This window comes from Melozone crissalis, unplaced genomic scaffold (assembly GCF_028551555.1).
Source record: "Melozone crissalis strain CALT ecotype California unplaced genomic scaffold, PUWL_Pcris_2 ptg000254l_1, whole genome shotgun sequence".
NCBI lineage: Eukaryota > Metazoa > Chordata > Aves > Passeriformes > Passerellidae > Melozone > Melozone crissalis.
Genome location: NW_026536012.1, coordinates 564,946 through 583,053, shown reverse-complemented (window position 1 = coordinate 583,053; position 18,108 = coordinate 564,946). Strand labels below are relative to the sequence as shown.

The 18,108-nt window shown below is 45.7% G+C and overlaps 1 protein-coding gene across 8 annotated transcripts in view; it reads left to right on the top strand.

Annotated features, from left to right (window-relative positions):
- LRRC7 (leucine rich repeat containing 7) overlaps window positions 1-18,108 on the top strand; it is a 98,742-nt gene that overhangs the window by 60,130 nt on the left and 20,504 nt on the right. For 7 of the 8 annotated variants that reach the window (XR_008484224.1, XM_054294519.1, XM_054294518.1 and 4 more), the window contains exons 8-16: window positions 925-999; window positions 1,462-1,606; window positions 2,404-2,476; window positions 4,014-4,143; window positions 4,947-5,062; window positions 10,295-10,364; window positions 12,562-12,661; window positions 13,900-14,024; window positions 16,708-16,908. Coding sequence is in view for 7 of the 8 variants with exons in the window: in XM_054294519.1 (XP_054150494.1) it covers window positions 925-999; window positions 1,462-1,606; window positions 2,404-2,476; window positions 4,014-4,143; window positions 4,947-5,062; window positions 10,295-10,364; window positions 12,562-12,661; window positions 13,900-14,024; window positions 16,708-16,908 (1,035 nt within the window). In the remaining variant the exon portion in view is untranslated. Of the gene's footprint in view, window positions 1-924; window positions 1,000-1,461; window positions 1,607-2,403; window positions 2,477-4,013; window positions 4,144-4,946; window positions 5,063-10,294; window positions 10,365-12,561; window positions 12,662-13,899; window positions 14,025-16,707; window positions 16,909-18,108 lie in introns of those variants that run through there. The other variant, XM_054294525.1, reaches the window with a different exon arrangement.

Here is an 18,108-nt window from a genome sequence, read left to right as displayed (position 1 = left end):
TCATCTTTAAAATGCTCACCACTGGTTTTTAATAGGAGCTCATTAGGTGGAGATGTGGAAAACAAGGGGTGAGTTCTTCTGCTCATCAGCTTTGTTCTCATCTGCTGAGGCACCAGGAGCTTCTCCCACCATTCCCTGGGCACGTGGAAAATCAGATTTATTCTGGGAATGACAACATTCCAAACCAGACCATGCAGGGTAACTCCAGGTCTCTCTTGGGGTCTGGAGCTCCATTTGCTCCTGCCTGTGTTGGAATCATTCCAGGGCAATTGTTCTGCTTCCAAAGCCTGCTTTGGAATGGAATATTTCATGGAATATTTCACGGAACATTTAATACCAGGTTCTGACAGGCTTTGGAAAAAAATCTCTACAACCTGGGAGGGCAAAGGCAAATTCCAAGTGTTGGTTTGCTGTGGGAAATGTTTTATGGGAAAGGAAAACACTGCTGAGGAAACCTGGGAGTGTTTGTGGCCTGGATTTGTAATTCTGGGATTTCACAGCTGTGAGGAGTGATCTGGGGAATTGCCTTTTTTAGCTCCTCTCACTGATACCCTGAAAAGAACAAGACAGATGAAAGTTTGATTCTGCAATTCCAGGTTTTATCAGTGCCCATTTTCTCCTGTGCATTCTGGCTCCTGGCTGTGCCAGCTGCAGAAGTTAAATCTCCCCGGGACGTGTCCTTTGGGCTCATTTCTTTTGCAAAAGGCTCTTAAATTTTACAAGTTTTGATAAAGAGCAGCAGTGGTTAAATTACACCGAGGGAAGGTTTTCTTGTCCTTGAACACCTGGAAGGCTGAGGTGGGGTACGAAAACCAAAGGGAAGTGAAGGGGAAGCTTTATTTTCTTAAGAAAAAGTTGATTTTTATTTAACTAAAAACGCATTGCTTTACTTAGCTGCCCATAATTGTTTACTCTTTTCCTCAGCCTGAGGTTCTTGAACAAATCCAGAATCTGAAGGAGTTGTGGATGGACAATAATTCCTTGCAAGTGCTACCTGGGGTATGGACATTTATTTTAGGGAATTTTTGGGTGATTTGGTGATTCCCCTGTTTTCCTGGCAGGGAGCACCTGCCTGTGCATTTCCTTGGGTGGGTGCAGAGAGGCATTAATTAATTAATTCATTAATTATAAAAGTTTTGGGATGGTTCAACGCAGAAAACTCCACCTGCCTGGTGGAAGGTGGGAATTGGGAATATCCCTTGGATCTGTGTCCAGATGGAGAAGCACCTCAGCTGCATGCCCAGGAATGCCAAATCCCAGCAGATTTAATGAATTTGGAGCACATTAATTAGGCTGGGGGGGTTAATTTAGTTCCTTTGAGGCTAAGCCCACCCCGGCCCTGCCAGATCCGAAGGGTGCTGAGATAACTCCAGATCAGCTGGATTTTTGTGTTTGTCTCTAATTAACGCTCTAATTAACAGCTCTATCTGCTCAAGTAACTCTGTCTCACGTGCTATTAAGTCTATAGGGAAGTTAAAACAGCTCGTGTACCTGGATGTGTCCAAAAACAGGATCGAGACGGTCGACCTGGACATCTCGGGCTGTGAGGGGCTGGAGGATCTCCTCCTCTCCTCCAACATGCTGCAGCAGCTGCCAGATTCCATAGGTGAGGAAAGACCTGGCATTCCTCTCCATTTGATAGGTTTTTTAAATGTTTTTTAAATATTTTTTAAATTTTATTTTAATTTTGGAATCATGCGATTTTCTAATCATGGAGCAAGGCCTGCCATTAAATCCCAAAGGAGGCAGAAAATGGTGTCTGGACAGTCCCATGTTGTAAAGTCAGGAGCAGAATTCCCTGGTTGGAAGGGATTGGTCCACCTGGTTTGCTGTTTTGAGGAAAAGAAGCCAAGGAGGACAGAATTAATTTCATTTAAATGTGAAAATCTGTCTGAGGGCGATGATGGGATTGCTGCTCATTCACAGTGGGAAGAGGAAATAAAAAGGAAATAATTCAAACTATGAATTTTCTTTTTATTTTGACTGTTTTACATGCATGGAATTCCTGGATTATTTAGGATCACATCCCTCTGACCATTGGGATATTTCCTTTCAGTCCTGAGCCCCTTTCCCTTTGAACACAGAATTGTAAGATTCCTCAATTTTAAATCAATTTAGTCATGTTCCAACATGGATTGCTAATTAATGCTGCTTATAACTGACAGTCTTACTGGGTGTCTTCTCCTCCTGTTTTCCATCTTGTTCTTCTACGTCTCCCCGTCAATCCCAGGATTTTTGTTCCATGGCCCAGATTGGTTTTCAGAGGGCATTTAGCAGGAACAAACCCATTTGGAATGATACTCCCTAAAATCCAGAGCAGAGCTGCTCAGGGTTGCCAGCCATTGCTTATGGGATTCCAGGAGATCTCCATGGGAGCTCCTTATCCATCATTTCTTCCTGCAGGATTGTTGAAGAGACTGACAACCCTGAAAGTGGATGACAACCAGCTCACCATCCTGCCCAATGCCATTGGAAAGTGAGTCCAAGTTTCATCCTTTTTAATTAAAATGCCTTTTCCCTTTTGCTCAAGGAGTGTGGGCTTTCAAATAGAAAAGAAGACAAATACACTTTGAATTATGAAATAATTTCCAACCCCCAGGCTGTAACATTTCAATTTGGAGCATCACTTTTAATCCTGGGGATTTTTCAGTGCAAAGGGGAAGAAGGTGAAACATATCCAATTTTCCAAGAGGAAAACCAAAGGTTTGGGTGTGAATCAATCTGGACGAGCAGAGAAGTGAAAGCGGAAGAATTTGGGGGAAATGCATCAGTTGCCATGGCAACAGCCAGGAGCTCACCAGGATCTGGCTGTGGCCTCACAGGGATGGAGAGCTCCTGAAATACGACAGAAACTCTGTGGGAAAGCCAGGAGGATTCCAGGGGCTGGGATCATGGGAGGCTCTCTGCTGTGGGGTCTCACATGGCTCTGCCTCCTTCTGCTGAGGGTTGGTGGCTTCTGAGGATTCCCTGGGAGGAACAGCAGTCTCTGCTTTCATTTGGCATCAAACCTGAAGGCTGAAAGATCTTTTTAATTAATAAACTGAAATAAAGGTGAATTAGATACAGAGTGGAGACCCAATCCTGCAGCTGAGGCTCCTGGGAATCCTCCAGAACAAGGTCTGTGGAAGGGGTGGTCAGAACCAAACTTCTTAACAGATCCTCCAAAATATTTGGGGAAAAACCAGAGAATCCTCTGACAAGTCCCTAAGGCAGTGGACAGGGAGATGGGAGATTTTAGGAAGAAATAATTGGCTGTTATTTACCCTTACTCTGATTAAAGTACTTGAGAGCAAGAGGTGGAATGTGAGGAGCAAAGGGGGCAGAGGAGCTGGGTGGTGCTCACACAACTTTCACTGGAAGGATTTTAATTTGCAGTCTCGTTTTAGAAGAAGATCAGGAAATATTTCTTCAGAATATTTTAATGTACGTCCATAACCTGTATATTTAATGTGTATATTTGTAAATCTCACTCTGTCATGTGCAGCACATCCATATATTCCCACTGGAATAAATTCCCAGTCCCCCTCAGTGGTGTCTGGAGACCCAGATCCCAGACCTTCTACCTTAAACCTGTTACTTGGGTTAACAAACACTAAATTCTTGGTTCAATGGCCTTGGTTGCCCTGATCTCTGTCTGAAGTCCTTGGAATTCTTCAATATCCTCAATATCCCAGAAAATATGAATGGTAGCATGGGCAATCCCGGCGGCCTTAAAGTGGGTTCCAAAAATCCCCTTGTTACAGACTCCTGCCAGGGAAATGATGGGATGACTTGGGTTGGGATGGCCCTCAAAGCCCATCCAGTGCCACCAGGGACACCTTGCACTGCCACAGGCTGCTCCAGCCTGGCCTGGGACCCTTCCAGGGATCCAGGGCAGCCCCAGCAGATCTCCCCTGGCTGTTCCCTCTCGGGGCTGGTGGAGCCTGGAGCTGGTGAAGCCCCCAGAGGTTTGGGGTTGTTAATTTGGGGATGCAGTCCCTGCAGGGCCGCTAATGAGGGGTTTGCCATTCCAGCCTGTCCCTGCTGGAGGAATTTGACTGCAGCTGCAACGAGCTGGAGGCGCTGCCCTCCACCATCGGGTACCTGCACAACCTGCGCACCCTGGCCGTGGACGAGAACTTCCTGCCGGAGCTGCCCAGAGAGGTGAGAGCTGCTCCAGAACCCATCCCTGCCCTGGGGTGTCCCCTGGGAGCCACCATCCCTGCCCTGGGGTGTCCCATGGAGCCAGCATCCATCCCATTCCGCCCCTGGGATGTCCTGTGAGAAGCCAGCATCCCATCCCATTCTTGAGATGTCCCATGGGATCCAGCATCCCATACCTGGGATGTCCTATGGGATCCAGCATCCCATCCCTGGGATGTCCCACAGGATCCACCACTCCATCCCATCCCATCCCATACCTGGGATGTCCTATGGGATCCAGCATCCCATCCCATCCCATCCCTGGGATGTCCCACAGGATCCACCACTCCATCCCATCCCATCCCATCCCTGGGATGTCCTATGGGATCCAGCATCCCATCCCATCCCATCCCTGGGATGTCCCACAGGATCCACCACTCCATCCCATCCCATCCCATCCCATCCCATCCCATCCCATCCCATCCCATCCCATGCATCCCTAGGATGTCCCCTGGGATCCATCATCCCACCGCTGCGCCTCAGACAGATTCCAGCTGCTGGTGGAATTGTCTGGGTGTGCAAGAGGTGCTCGGTGCTCAGACTGAGCAGTAAATCCATGGAAAGTTGGGAATATCCCTGTGAGGAACCCCAGGCGCTCCCTGAGGTTCCTGCCAGCAGAAAACTATAATTTTCTCTTGAATTTTGGATTTCCTGCCTTTTGTGGGTTTCAGTAAAACCCATTTTAGGCGCCTCCTGACACAAAAAGTGATAATAAACATTCCCAGTTTTGGGGTTCCATCCTTTGGGCTTTTCCATTCCCGCAGATTGGGAGCTGTAAGAACGTGACTGTGATGTCCCTGCGCTCCAACAAACTGGAATTTCTGCCTGATGAGATTGGCCAGATGCAGAAGCTGAGGGTGTTAAATCTGAGTGATAACAGGTACAGTTCACAGCACTTTATTTTTAGCCAATTTAAGAATTTATTTTTTTTAATTTAAACTTTTCCTTTGAGGTCTTTATAAAGATGCGTTTCTCTAAAATATATTTTAAAATTAAAAAATAGAATTCTAGTTTAAAAATAGTATCATTAATTTATTTAAGCTATAAGGAAAGAATCTTGGTTGTGTTTTTTCAGTCTTTGTGGTTTGGTCTCAGCTCCTTTGACATCCAAGGGAAAACTTCAAGAAAATTGAATAAGACCAAAATCTGGATCTTGGTGTTTTTTAATAGCTTCAAACCCATTTCTTTCTTTTATTTTCTGCTGTTTCCATGCAAAAAAAAAAAAAAAAAAAAAAAAAGATATTGTCTATAGGTTTGTAATATTTAATGATTAAAAAGCTGATACCCAGGGAACCAGGAAACAAAAATTAGTTATCTTGCATCCACAGAAATCCGAGGAACATTTTTCATTTCCTCCAGCAGAGTTGGTTTTTTTTGTCAAGCCCCAGATGCATTTGTCCTTATGCACAGGACTGTTCTTAGATGAAAAACAAAATGCTTCAAATGAGCTGTTCTTGATCCCTGTCCTGTGCTGCCACAGGCACATGGAAAATCTGAATTTCCTTGGGATTTATCCGTGTGGGTGTGCCAGGAATGTGGGGATTTGCAGTGTCAGCATAGGAAGTGCAAGATGTGGGGGGTGAATTCCATTTTCTCTCCAGGGCTTGCCATCCACACTCAGCAAAAATTAGGGGAGGATTTCCCAGCCCAGTTTCATTGCTGAGATTCAGGCTGAACACAAAATTATGAATTACATAAAGCCATGGAGAACCTCTGGAATATTGTTTAAAATTCCTTCATTCATTTCCATTCTGTCCTGCATTGAAATTCCGGGGCACAAATTCCATCCTGTCCCAAATCCGGGTGGATTTCCAGGTGGATGTCCCCAGGGCCGGTGCCTCCTCTGCCCTGAGGGGACACGGGGCAGAGGACTGATCCAGGATTTCCTGGGAGCCAGGAATGCAGGGAACCTTCCCTGGCACGTTAAATCACCCTGAGCAGGGTCACTGCCCCCTTTTCCAACCTGGAATCCTGCTGGGAGTCTGAGCCCCCTGCCCAGCTGGGAGGGGACTGGGGTTTCCACTGGGGGGAAGAAAATTGTGGGACCAGCATCCCAGTGGTGTGGAGTGGGATGTGGTGATCCTTGGGGTGGGATGTGGTCTTTGTTCCATGGGGCGGAATGTGCTATTCCATGGGGTGGAATGTAATATTCCATGGGGTGGGATGTGATATTCCATGGGGCAGAACGTGGTGTTTGTTCCATGGGGTGGGATGTGGTGTTCCATGGGGTGGAATGTGATATTCCATGGGTTGGGATGTAGTGTTTGTTCCACGGGGCAGAATGGGGTGTTTGTTCCATGGGGTGGAATGCGATGTTCCATAGGGTGGGATGTAATATTCCATGGGGTGGGATGTGATATTCCATGGGGCAGAATGTGGTGTTTGTTCCATGGGGTGGAATGTGATATTCCATAGGGTGGGATGTGATGTTCCATAGGGTAGAATGTGGTATTTGTTCCATGGGCTGGGATGTGGCAGCCGTGCCCTTCCCACTCCCCCTCAGTGGTGTCTGGTGACCCAGATCCCAGACTTCTACCCTTAAACCTGACTGAATTGTGTTTAAACCTGGTGGAATCGTCTCCTCTACTTTTCTGGAGTGGTTTGGGAAGGGAATTTTTCCAAACCTTTCCTCCTCTGTGGCTCCCAGCTCCAGCTGAGTTTGAACATTGCCCTGCTGAGATGCTGGGGTAATTCTTTTGCCATGAAGCTTCCCACCCTAATGAAAAAAAAAAAAAAAGAAAAAAAAAAGTTCTGACATTCTGCACCAGAGAATTTGTGTTAAGTCCAGACACCTTCTTAATGCTGGATTTTTAGTGATTTTTTTACTTTCTGTGGTCCCAGCTTCACTTTCATCACCATTCCCAGCTTCACATTCATCACCGGCAATCCCTGAAGTTCCTTTGGATGAGCCCACAGGCTCAAACCAAAAGGAGCTGGGGCTCCCCATCCTGCTGGAGCATTCCTGTGTTCCCACAGCAGTTCTGGCCCTCTGCTCTTCCCTGGAGCTGGCAGAGGAGGGAGATCCCAGGAGCTCTTTCCCTGGAGCCCTTGGAAGAAGGGACACATTCTGCTTAGGGGAATCAGTGTCTGAGTCCCTCTCTAGTGAATTTTGGATAAGGACTGATGGGAATCTCAGACTCCATTCTGCTCAGGGGAATCAGTGTCTGAATCCCTCAGTGGTGAATTTTGGATCAGGGACAATGGGAATCCCAGATTCCATTCTGCTCGGGGGAATCAGTGTCTGAGTCCCTCTCTGGTGCATTTTGGATCTCTGCTCTTTGCCACTACAGACCCTCACTCTATTCCGTGTCTTCTCCTCATCCCTGGATGTTGGGACTTGCTGATCTTTGAATTTCAGGATTTCCTTCAAGCTCCCATGTTGGAATTCCACTCAACCCAAGGCAATGCCTCCAGCTTTCCTTCCCCACGCCCACCCTCTAAGTTCTGTCCAAACTTCTCATCTCCACACCTGGGAGTCCTCTGTCCTTTCTCTTCCCATCTCCAGACCTTTCCAAAGGGAACTTTTCCAGGATTCTCTTGGCTCTGCCCAGCAGAGCCAGCAGGGTTTGATCTGGATCCAGGAGGTGCCCGTGGTGAGGTGTTTGTGCAGGAGCAGCCCTGTGGAAGCTCTGGCAGCTCCAGCTCATCCTGAATTTCTCCCAGGGGTGGCTGCTCAGCCTCAGGCTCTCGTGGGAGTCTGGAAATCCCAAATTCCTTGCCAGTGACCGGTGTCCCTGCCCATGGGTAGCCACAAACACCTTGTCTCCCCTCTGCTTCTCCTCTCTCCTCAGAGTCCTTCCAGGTCTGAGCCCTGTGAGTGAGAGGTAGAATTGTTAGAAAAGTCCCTTTGGGCTACACTTCCCCCACAGAGCCTCGGTTACTGGTAAGTGACCTTTCTTTTAGTTCCAGATTGTTCTTAAAGAGCTGAGACAGCCCCCACTTCCTGCTCTTCAAAGGACTGAGAGAAAACCTCTCTTTCTGTTCCTAAAGGGGTGAGAGAAACCCCCCTTTCTATTCTTAAAGGACTGAGAGAATCCCCATTTCTGTTCCTAAAGGGGCTGACAGAACCCCCCATTTCTGTTCCTAAAGGGGCTAACAGAAAGCTCCATTTCTCTTCCTAAAAGGACTGAGAGAACCCCCCCATTTCTCTTCCTAAAAGGACTGAGAGAAATCCCTCTTTCTGTCCTAAAAGAGCTGAGAGAATCCCCCCTTTCTGATCTGAAAGGGCTGAGAGAATCCCCCCTTCCTGTTCTTAAAAAAACCTACAGAATCTTCCCATTCTGATCTTAAAGGGCTGAGAGAACCCTCCCTTCCAGTTCCTAAAACAGCTGAGTGAATTCCCCTTTTCTGTCCTAAAAGAGCTGAGAGAATTCCCCATTCCCGTTCTTACAGAGCTGAGTGAATTCCCCTTTTCTGTCCTAAAAGAGCTGAGAGAACCCCCCCTTTCTGTCTGTGTTTCTGGGGTCACTCCCACAGGAGCCAGAAGAGCTCCTCAGACCTCACCATCCATCCCCACAAACTCCATTCCCTGTGTGCCTCCCTCCCCCTGGTCAGGAATTAGGATCTAATCAGGGTGTTTGCACGTGTGTGGCTACATGATGAAGAATTTTTCCTGCGCTGCACAATTTAAAAGCAAAACCAAATTGTGTTAGAAGAAGAGGCTGGGGCTTGGCTTGGCTGGAAATGTTCAAAGCCCAGCAATGATTTTGGGTATTCCCCATCTTTGAGCTCGAATTTGAGGTTTTTCTTTCAAAGGCTTTAAAATCAGGCCTTGTTTGACGTTTAAAAGTTGTATCCAGGGGTCTTGGCAGAGCAAATGAAAAATGCAGGGTTCTGTGATTTGGTTGGGAATGGAACTGGAAAATCAGCACGGAATGGTCTTGTCCCACATGATCCCAAGCGCTGTGGCCAGATCTTCTCCCTCTGATTCCCAGCTCTTCACCTGGGATCCCTGGAGCATCCCAGTGCCCTCCCAGAGACACCTTTCAGTCCAGTCCTGACTTTTGTGTTCCCTTCTGAGGTGCCCAGAAACGTGAGAATCACTTCTGTGGATGATTAACTCAGGGTCTGAGTCTGGCACAAAAGGGCTTCTCCTCCTGATTTTTCCCAAATCTCATTTAGGATTTGGTTTTTCCAATGCTCTTTTAGTCACTCCCAGAAGCTGGGAGGGCTTCAGAGCATGGCTGGGCCAGGCTTTGTGCTGGGAAAGAGCAGGGTTGGGTGGGAAATGGGGAAGGAATTGTTGGATGTGAGGGTGGGGAGGCCCTGGAATGGAATTCCCAGATTTGCCGTGGCTGCTCCATCCCTGGGAGTGCCCAAGGCCAGCTTGGAGCAGCCTGGGATGGTGGAAGGTGTCATGGGATGGGATGGGATGCGATGGGATGCGATGCGATGGGATGGGATTTGAGGTCTCTCCCAACCCAAACCACCCTGCATTCCGTGATTCTATAAAAACAGCCTGTCCAGTAGGAGTCATGGGAAAAAAATTCAATGAAGATTCCACAAATATCCTGCCATCCATTCCCATTCCCACTCCCAGATCCCTTTTAGGAAACTGTGTTTAAATGTCTCGTTAAAATGCTGATTTATTTTTTTTCCCTGCTCCATTTAATTTTGTCATTTAGGTTCACTATGAATATTTATATTATTTTAATCTTTGGTCTGACATTCCAACAAAAATGAATTTTTCATCATCTTGGAATATTTCTGTTCCAAACCTCCAGTGTCCAATAAAGGGATCTCTGTGAGTGACTCTGAGGTTCCTCTAAAGCTCCTGGGAGCAAGATTTTTTCTTTTTTTCTGTCTTATATGTGTCATTTTATTACACTATAACCAAAGGAAAATATCAGTTTCTCCTCAATACCAAAGGATGTGGTGTCAGCAGTTCTACTTCCCAAACAGAACTCTTAATGTGGAATATTAATCAGATTAATAATAATAGTAGGAATAACAACAACAGGAACATTGATAAAATATTGCATTTTAGTAAAATTGATTTTAAAAGCAGTGAAGTTTTAGCTATTTCAGTGTGACAAACATGCTGCATGCAAATCTTTAAATAAATTACTTTGGAAATGAAGGATTCATCTTGTCCCAATATTCTTCTTTACAGACTGAAGAATTTGCCCTTCACTTTTACCAAACTCAAAGAACTGGCAGCCTTGTGGCTTTCTGACAACCAGGTAATGCCTTTCAATATTCCCATTTTCCTTAGGAAAGGGGCTGTCAATGAACCCTGTCACTCAATTCAAGATTTAGAAGAATTTTGGAAGGGTTTGCTCCCAGCCCAGCTGTAGATTTCCATATCCAGCCATAAATCCTGCTGGGTGTCACTTTTTACCATGGAAAAATCACTTTTGCAGGATTTATTTTACCAGGATCAGCTCCTGCCTCCTTACCAAAGTAGTAAATAAAGGGCAAAGTAGCACGGGAGTATTTTTGAAGCAGAAATTCAAGATGTTCATTCTCAAACTCGTTATTATCCTGTTCCCACCCTGTGCTCCATCTGCTCCTCTTCCCTTGGCTTCCTCTTCCCTTTTCCCACCCATTCTCCCATCCCTGCAGATTTTGAGCTCCACTGCAGTCAGGGAGAGTTCAAACAAGTCAAAGCTACACGAGGACTCTGGGTCCTGCTTTGGAGAAAACTCCTTTTTCTGTGCCTTTGAAATCTGAGGGGGCCCTGCTTTGTTCCAGGACTCTGGTTTATAGCAGATATTCTTTGGGATTCTATTTTAAACCGAATTATGCAACAGGAACCCTGAGAAATGCAACGGTTCCAGCAGCAGCTGAGCCCTAAAATAAGTCTGAAATGTACATTTGGTTTTAGAGCCGAGCCAAAAATGTGAAAGCTGAAAGGGTGGGGTAATGGAAAATTATGATTAAATTTTTATGTGTTAAATGAGGATTCTTGGGGGTTTTGCATTTAAAATTTTGCATTTTAAAAAATAACATTGCCTGGCTGTGCAGCCCAGGCACAGAACACCCCCAGCCCTTTAAATATACAACATTTTCCAGCATTTTGACTTCCCTGTGGCACAGCAAGGATTGATTTCCACACTCTGGGCTGTGACAGTCACTCCTGGGCCACAGTGACTTTGGGTAGAACAAAGCAGTGATCAAACATCCCCAGCTGCAGTCAAACCCAGCAGGAATTCCCAGGGAATGCTCCTTGGGAATTCTGCTGTGCCCTGCACCAGGTTTACTCCCAGGTGAACTGCCAGCCACCAGGAATTTACTCCTCATCGTTAATTAACTCTTCGTTAGGCCTGGCTTAAAACGCATCCCAAGGGGTGTTGCGGTGTGCAGTGCCAGGGGTGCTCCCTGATCCTTTTCCCCTGGAGCAGCAGGCAGGGTTCCCCATGCCCCCATGGCTGGGAATGCCAGGAATGGCAGGGCAGGCACAGGAGGCTCCGCTCTCCTCCTGCCCATGGGGAATTTGTGTTCCTGCAGAGCTGCAGCAGCCTGGGGCTCCCTGGGCAGGGGGAGCTGGGACTGCCCAGCTGCCAGCAGTTCATGGATGGGTGCCCATTCTGGTGTTGGTGTTTTTAATAATATTATTGTTGTTGTTGTTGTTGTTGTTGTTATATTGTTGATATTGTTATTGTTGTTGTTATTGTTGTTATTATCCCATTATTGTTGTTGTTGTTGTTGTTATTGTTGATGTTATTGTTATTTTTTATTATTGCTATCATCATTATCCCATTATTATTGTTGGTGGTTTATTATTGTTATTATTGTTGATATTATTGTTGTTGTTATTGTTGCTATTACTATCATCATTATCCCGTTATTATTGTTGTTGTTGTTATTTTCACGTCGTTATTATTATTAATAATAATAATAATTAATATAATGTTATATTATTAATATAATATTAATAACATTAATACATTGTTGTCGTTGTTATTAATAATAATAGATTATTGATATGATGTTATATTATTGATATAATATTTATTATTATTATTATTATTATTATTATTATTATTATTATTATTATTATTATTATTACGATTGTTCTGGTTGTTCTTGTTGTTGTTGTTATTATTGTTATTATTCTTATTATTGATTATATTGTTATTGTTGTTATTATTATTATTCCTATTATCAGTATCCCATTATTGTTGTTATTTTGTTGTTACCTCATTGTTGTTGTTGTTGTTGTTGTTATTACTACTACTACTACTACTATTATTCTGGTTGTTCTGGCTGTTCTTGTTATTATTATTATTGTTGTTGTTGTTCTGGCTCTTCTGGTTGTCCTTGTTATTATTGTTGTTATTGTTGCTATTATTGCTATTATTGTTATTATTGCTGCTATTGTTGTTGTTATTGTTATTATTATTGTTCTCCTCACTCTGTGCGCTCCCTCTCCCGCAGTCCAAGGCGCTGATCCCGCTGCAGACGGAGGCGCACCCCGAGACCAAGCAGCGCGTGCTCACCAACTACATGTTCCCGCAGCAGCCCCGCAGCGACGAAGGTAAAACCCCGAGCTCAGGGGGCCGGGGCTGAGCCCTGCCCCTCTGACACCCCAGGGCCACGGGGACACCCTGGGCTGGCCACCGGGATGGATCCGGGCTGCCACACTGACATTTCTGATTGACACTTTCAGACTGACATTTCTGATTGACACTCTCAGATGTACGCTTTCACACTGACATTTCTGATTGACACTCTCAGATTTACACTTTCACACTGACATTTCTGACTGACGCTCTCAGATTTACGCTTTCAGACTGACATTTCTGATTGACACTCTCAGATTTACACTTTCAGTCTGATATTTCTGATTGACACTTTCAGACTGACATTTCTGATTGACTCTCAGATTGACACTTTCACACTGACGTTTCTGATTGACACTCTCAGATTTACACTTTCACACTGATATTTTCTGATTGACACTTTCAGACTGATATTTTCTGATTTACAATTTCAGACTAACATTTTCATATGGACATTTTCTGATTTACAATTTCAGATTTACACTTTCAGACTGACATTTTCTGATTCACAGTTTCAGATTTATTGACATTTCACATTGACATTTTCTGATTCACAATTTCAGACTGACGTTTTCTGATTCACATTTCCACACTGACATTTTCTGATTTACATTTTCACATTGACATTTTCTGATTCACATTTTCAGACTGACATCTTCCAATTTACAATTTCACACTGACATTTTCTGATTTACACTTCCAGACTGACATTTTTTGATTTACATTTTCACATTGATGTTTTCCGATTTACATTTCCAGACTGACATTTTCTGATTTACATTTTCACATTGGCATTCTCTAATTTACATTTTCAGACTGACGTTTTCTGACCTACCCTTTCACCCTGACGTTTCCTGAACCCCTTTTATTTCCAGAGAGGCTTTGCAGGAGCCCAGCTCTGGGTGTGCACACCCCAGGAATTGCTGGCTCCAGGCAGGAGCTGGGAATGCCCATCTCCATGGGGTGGGGGCTCAGGGCTCCCAAACTGGGCTGGATTTGGGCTTTGCTCCACTAAATTCCCATTTTCACACTGCCCCTCTGCTCCAGGGCTGCCCCAAGCCCTGGTGCTGCTTCCCACCGCTCTGATCCCACTTTTATTCACAACCCCGGAGTGGCTTCTCAGTTCTCCCTCGAATTTCCAAACAATGACCCAGGTGACCAAGCAGGAAAACCCATTTGGCTCATTCCCAGCTCCCTCTCCCATTCCCTGCAGATTTCCAGTCCGACAGTGACAGCTTTAACCCCACTCTCTGGGAGGAGCAGAGGCAGCAGAGAATGACTGTGGCCTTTGAGTTCGAGGACAAGAAGGAAGAGGAGGAAAACCCAGGGAAAGTCAAGGTGAGTGCTGCTGGATTTATTCTGGGACTCACTTATTGTGAATGGGTGGGGTTCAATATGCAGGTCCTGAAATGAGCTGGGTTTGGGTTTTAATATCAGATTCCTGCTCTGTCCCAAAGGGAATTGAGACAGAATTACTGTCCAACTTTATTTACAGATTATATGTTATATATTCTATTCTATTCTATTCTATTAATTTTTACAGAATTACTGTCAACCACTGCTTTTTCAGGAATATTTGAATCCCACAGGGGATCCCATATTCCTCTCCAAGCAGAAGTCAACAAGGGCTTTGCAGCCTCACGGAAGGTGCAGTGGAAAGGGCATAACCTGTGAAAAATAAAGTTCAAAGCATGAATTTCCTCCCCCAGTTTTGTGAAATTAAAGTCACTGCAGAGCTCTCCATCAATCCCTCAATCAGCTGCATTGTCAGGAGGATATTTTCAAACCTGTCAGCCTTTACCTGCCATGGAAATCTCTCTTTCTTGAATAATATCAAGGAATTATCCCACACTTCAACCCTGCAGATTTCTAACTGTGCTAGAACACCCAAGGTAAAACGTAGGATTAGAGATAAAATCATCTGAAGAGTTTAAATTGGATTTTACTTCTCAAATTAACAGTTCTCTTGTCAATAGCATTTTAACACCCCATTGAAAACTTGGTGGAAATTCTTCATTTTTCTTTCCAATATTTTTCCCAGTTGGGAAGTTCTCTCCAGTTCCTGTGCCCAGAGCTAATGGACTCTTCTGCTTTAGTGAAACAGAAAATGAAGCCAAAAGCAGCCTTCACCTCACAATAAATAGATTAAAGTGGAATTTTACCCTGGATGAATTGCAGGTTTATGGGTCACGCATGGAAAACAGCATTTGGGAAAGTTTTCTGTTGTTCCACAACTTTTATCAGAATTTTCCCTGGGGGTGACATGGCTGGAGGTTTCAACATGAACATTTTTAGCAGTTCCACCAGAGCTTTTAGGGGTAAATTTAAATAATTATAAATTCTCAACAGGCAGTAACCACCAACACTGCAGCATTTCATAACAGCAGAAGAAGTTTTCACTTTTCATCAGGAAACTGAACTTTCAGCCAGACAGATGTTAAAATAGATTTGATAATTGGGATTGTTCAATAGCTTTTTATTCCACCAATGATTTTGAACTCTGAAAATTCTCTCTTGGTGTCAGGCTGCTTTTGATGTAGCCCTGGAAAGGGATTGGCAGGGAGTCCAGATTTCCTCTGGGACGGGGAATGTGGATCCGTCAGGGAAAGATCCGCATCCCACTGCTGGCGCTGTCCCCCAGCAGAGCTGCAGGAGTTTGGCTGTGTGCTATTAACACTCCCAGGGAGGGGAAACTCCTGCTGCAGTCCCCGTTTGGGGTTGTCTGTGTCATCCCAGCCTCCAGTCCCTCCTCCCTGCTGGAGTTCCTGAGGATTTGCTCTGTGCCTTGCCCTCGCACCATGGCCTGGGCTCTGGGAGACGCCAAGTGCCTCACTGGGCCACCCCTGAACACCATTGCATTCAGCCAGAATTGAAGCAGAGCTTTTAGTGCTGCTTCCCAGACCTATCTGTCCTTTTTCTGTTGGAATTCTTTATTAAAAGTGACATCCCACTCACAGATTTTAACATTTTCTGTTCTACCCCCTGACGTTTATTCTCTCCTGGTTCGGATCTGGATGCCAGCACTTGACACAGTTTTATTTACCCAATCAATCATGCCTTTGCCTCTGAAATATTCCTATGGACAGACCATTTCCAGCTAAACCCAAAACTGTGGTTTTCCTGCTCGTTGGGAATTTAAATCCTGCAGCTCTGGCAGGAGCTATTCAAACCAGCTCACCTACACCAGCAGGTAGAAGCTGCTGTGTGCTTGTCCTGGTTTAGGGCAAATTTGGGAGTGAACCCCTAAAGGGTTTCCTCTAGAAAAGCAGATTCAATTGGCCTCTCCTCCAACCAGTTCGGGAGAAAATACCTTTTTAAAGAAAAGTGGAAAAAAACTATTATTAAACAATAAAACAGTGGAACCTAAACAATGTTAAACTCCAGATCCTTTATCACCAGCAGGAATTTGAAGTTTCCCAGCCTCGTCACCCTGAGACGCTCTGGGAAAGCTGGGAAGTTCAGATTGGTGGGGTTTTCCAGGAAATCTGTGTGTCTGTCAGTCAGCCAGAGCTCAGTCAGGCCTTGGGCACTCCCTGGAGAGCTCTGGGTCTGTGCTCCCGTGCCAGAAAGAGCCCCAGACACCCGGCTGGGTGTGAGCATCATCCATCTCCAGGAGGCAATGGCTCCCAGAGGAGCAGCTCTGCTCTCAGCTGCCATCCATAATTCACATTAATTGAGTACAGGAGCGTGGCTGAATTAATTCTGCATTTACAGCAGGGCTGTTTGGGAGGGTGTGATGGGATGTGTCAGCAAAGTGCAGAGCTACCAACACCCTCCCAGGGGGGGAGATGGGCTTGCAGGGAACCATTCCTATCCTTATTTTATGGCACTGGGATTGCATTCGATGCTGCCAAAGAGGGAATGAGCAAATTTCAGTCCTGAGCCCCTCAAACTCCCCAGACAGATCACCCAAACCTCGAGGGAAGCGCCCTCAGCCCCGAACCCCAACCAGGCTTTCTGTCTCCATCCTGCATTCCTGCCTCCATCCTTAACCCTGCCTCCTCCTTCCCTGGCTGCTCAGGTGGAGATAAACCTCAAGCGCTACCCCACGCCCTACCCCGAGGACCTGAAGAACATGGTGAAGTCAGTGCAGAACCTGGTGAGCAAACCCAGCCTGGGCGTGCGGCCCGAGAGCGCGGCGCCCGCCGCCAGCGCCGACCCCACGGGCAAGGACAAGTACGAGCACAAGTGGCCCCTGACCCCCAAGGAGATCTCCGTGGAGGTACTGGCAAGCACCTTGCTCCTCTCCAGAATTCCAGATGGTTTTTTTTTATGGTTTTGGAGCCCCACAGGACGGTTTGATCCGCTGGGAACCTCAGGTCGTGTTCGGGGATGCTCAGCTTGCGCAGGGCCTGGCAGTTGAACAGTTGCTGTTCCAGGGGTTCCACGGGGGAGAAGAAATAAATCCATTTGGGATCCTTACTGACACACAATCAGCACAAACACCCCTTGGCCACAGCAGAATCCCACCCTCCCAGGGGGATTTTTGGGAAGGCATTCCCATGGCTGGCAGGGATTGTCGTATTTGCTGGGTCCCCAGGATGAAGGAGGAAATGATGGATCTGACTCCATGCTCTTAGAAGGCTTATTTACTATTTTATGTAAAAGAATGCTATCCTAAAACTATACTAAAGAATAGAGAAAGGATCCTTACAGAAGGATCCTTCACAAGATGCTAATTGAAAACTCGTGACTCTCTCCTCAGAGTCTGACACAGCCTGACCATGATTGGGCATTGAGTCAAAACAGTTCACATGTTGGATAAGCAATCTCCAACCACATTCCAAAGCAGCACAACACAGGAGAAGCAAATGGGATAATAGTGTTTTCCTTTTTCTCTGAGGCTTCTCAGCTTCCCAGGAGAAAATCCTGGGTGAAGGGATTTTTCAGAAAATATGATGGTGACATTCCACCTGTAAAGTTTTATGTTGAGCTGCTGGTTGCATTCAGGTTCAGATTGAGCTGCTGAGTTTTGCCCAGTTTTAGACTGAGTTGCTGTTTTTCCCAATGCTGCTGAACTTTTGGGTTGAGATCTCCCCAGCTGGGAATTTTGCTGTGGATTTCTCCCAGCACCCTGTTCAATTTCAACGATGTGAAGTTGGCACATGACAGGAGGATGGGCCCAGGTACCACTTCCATCCCATCCCATTTAATCTGTTAGAGACTCCTTGGGATTGCTGCCAGGAGCAGGAATCTGAAATCTACTAAATCTGAAATCTTCAATTAACCCTGCCCAGAGTTAATGAAGGCAGCAGGAGGGCTCTTTCCAGTGCAGGGAGCAGCCCTGGATGCTGTGAGCTGCAGAATCCAGCTCTCCCTGGAGTGTTCGCCAAGCACAGGGACAAATTCAACCCCAGGATTCGTCCCTAAAAGCTGAATTCCTAAATCCTGCAGCCCTGCTGGAGCTTGGTTCTCTCACCCC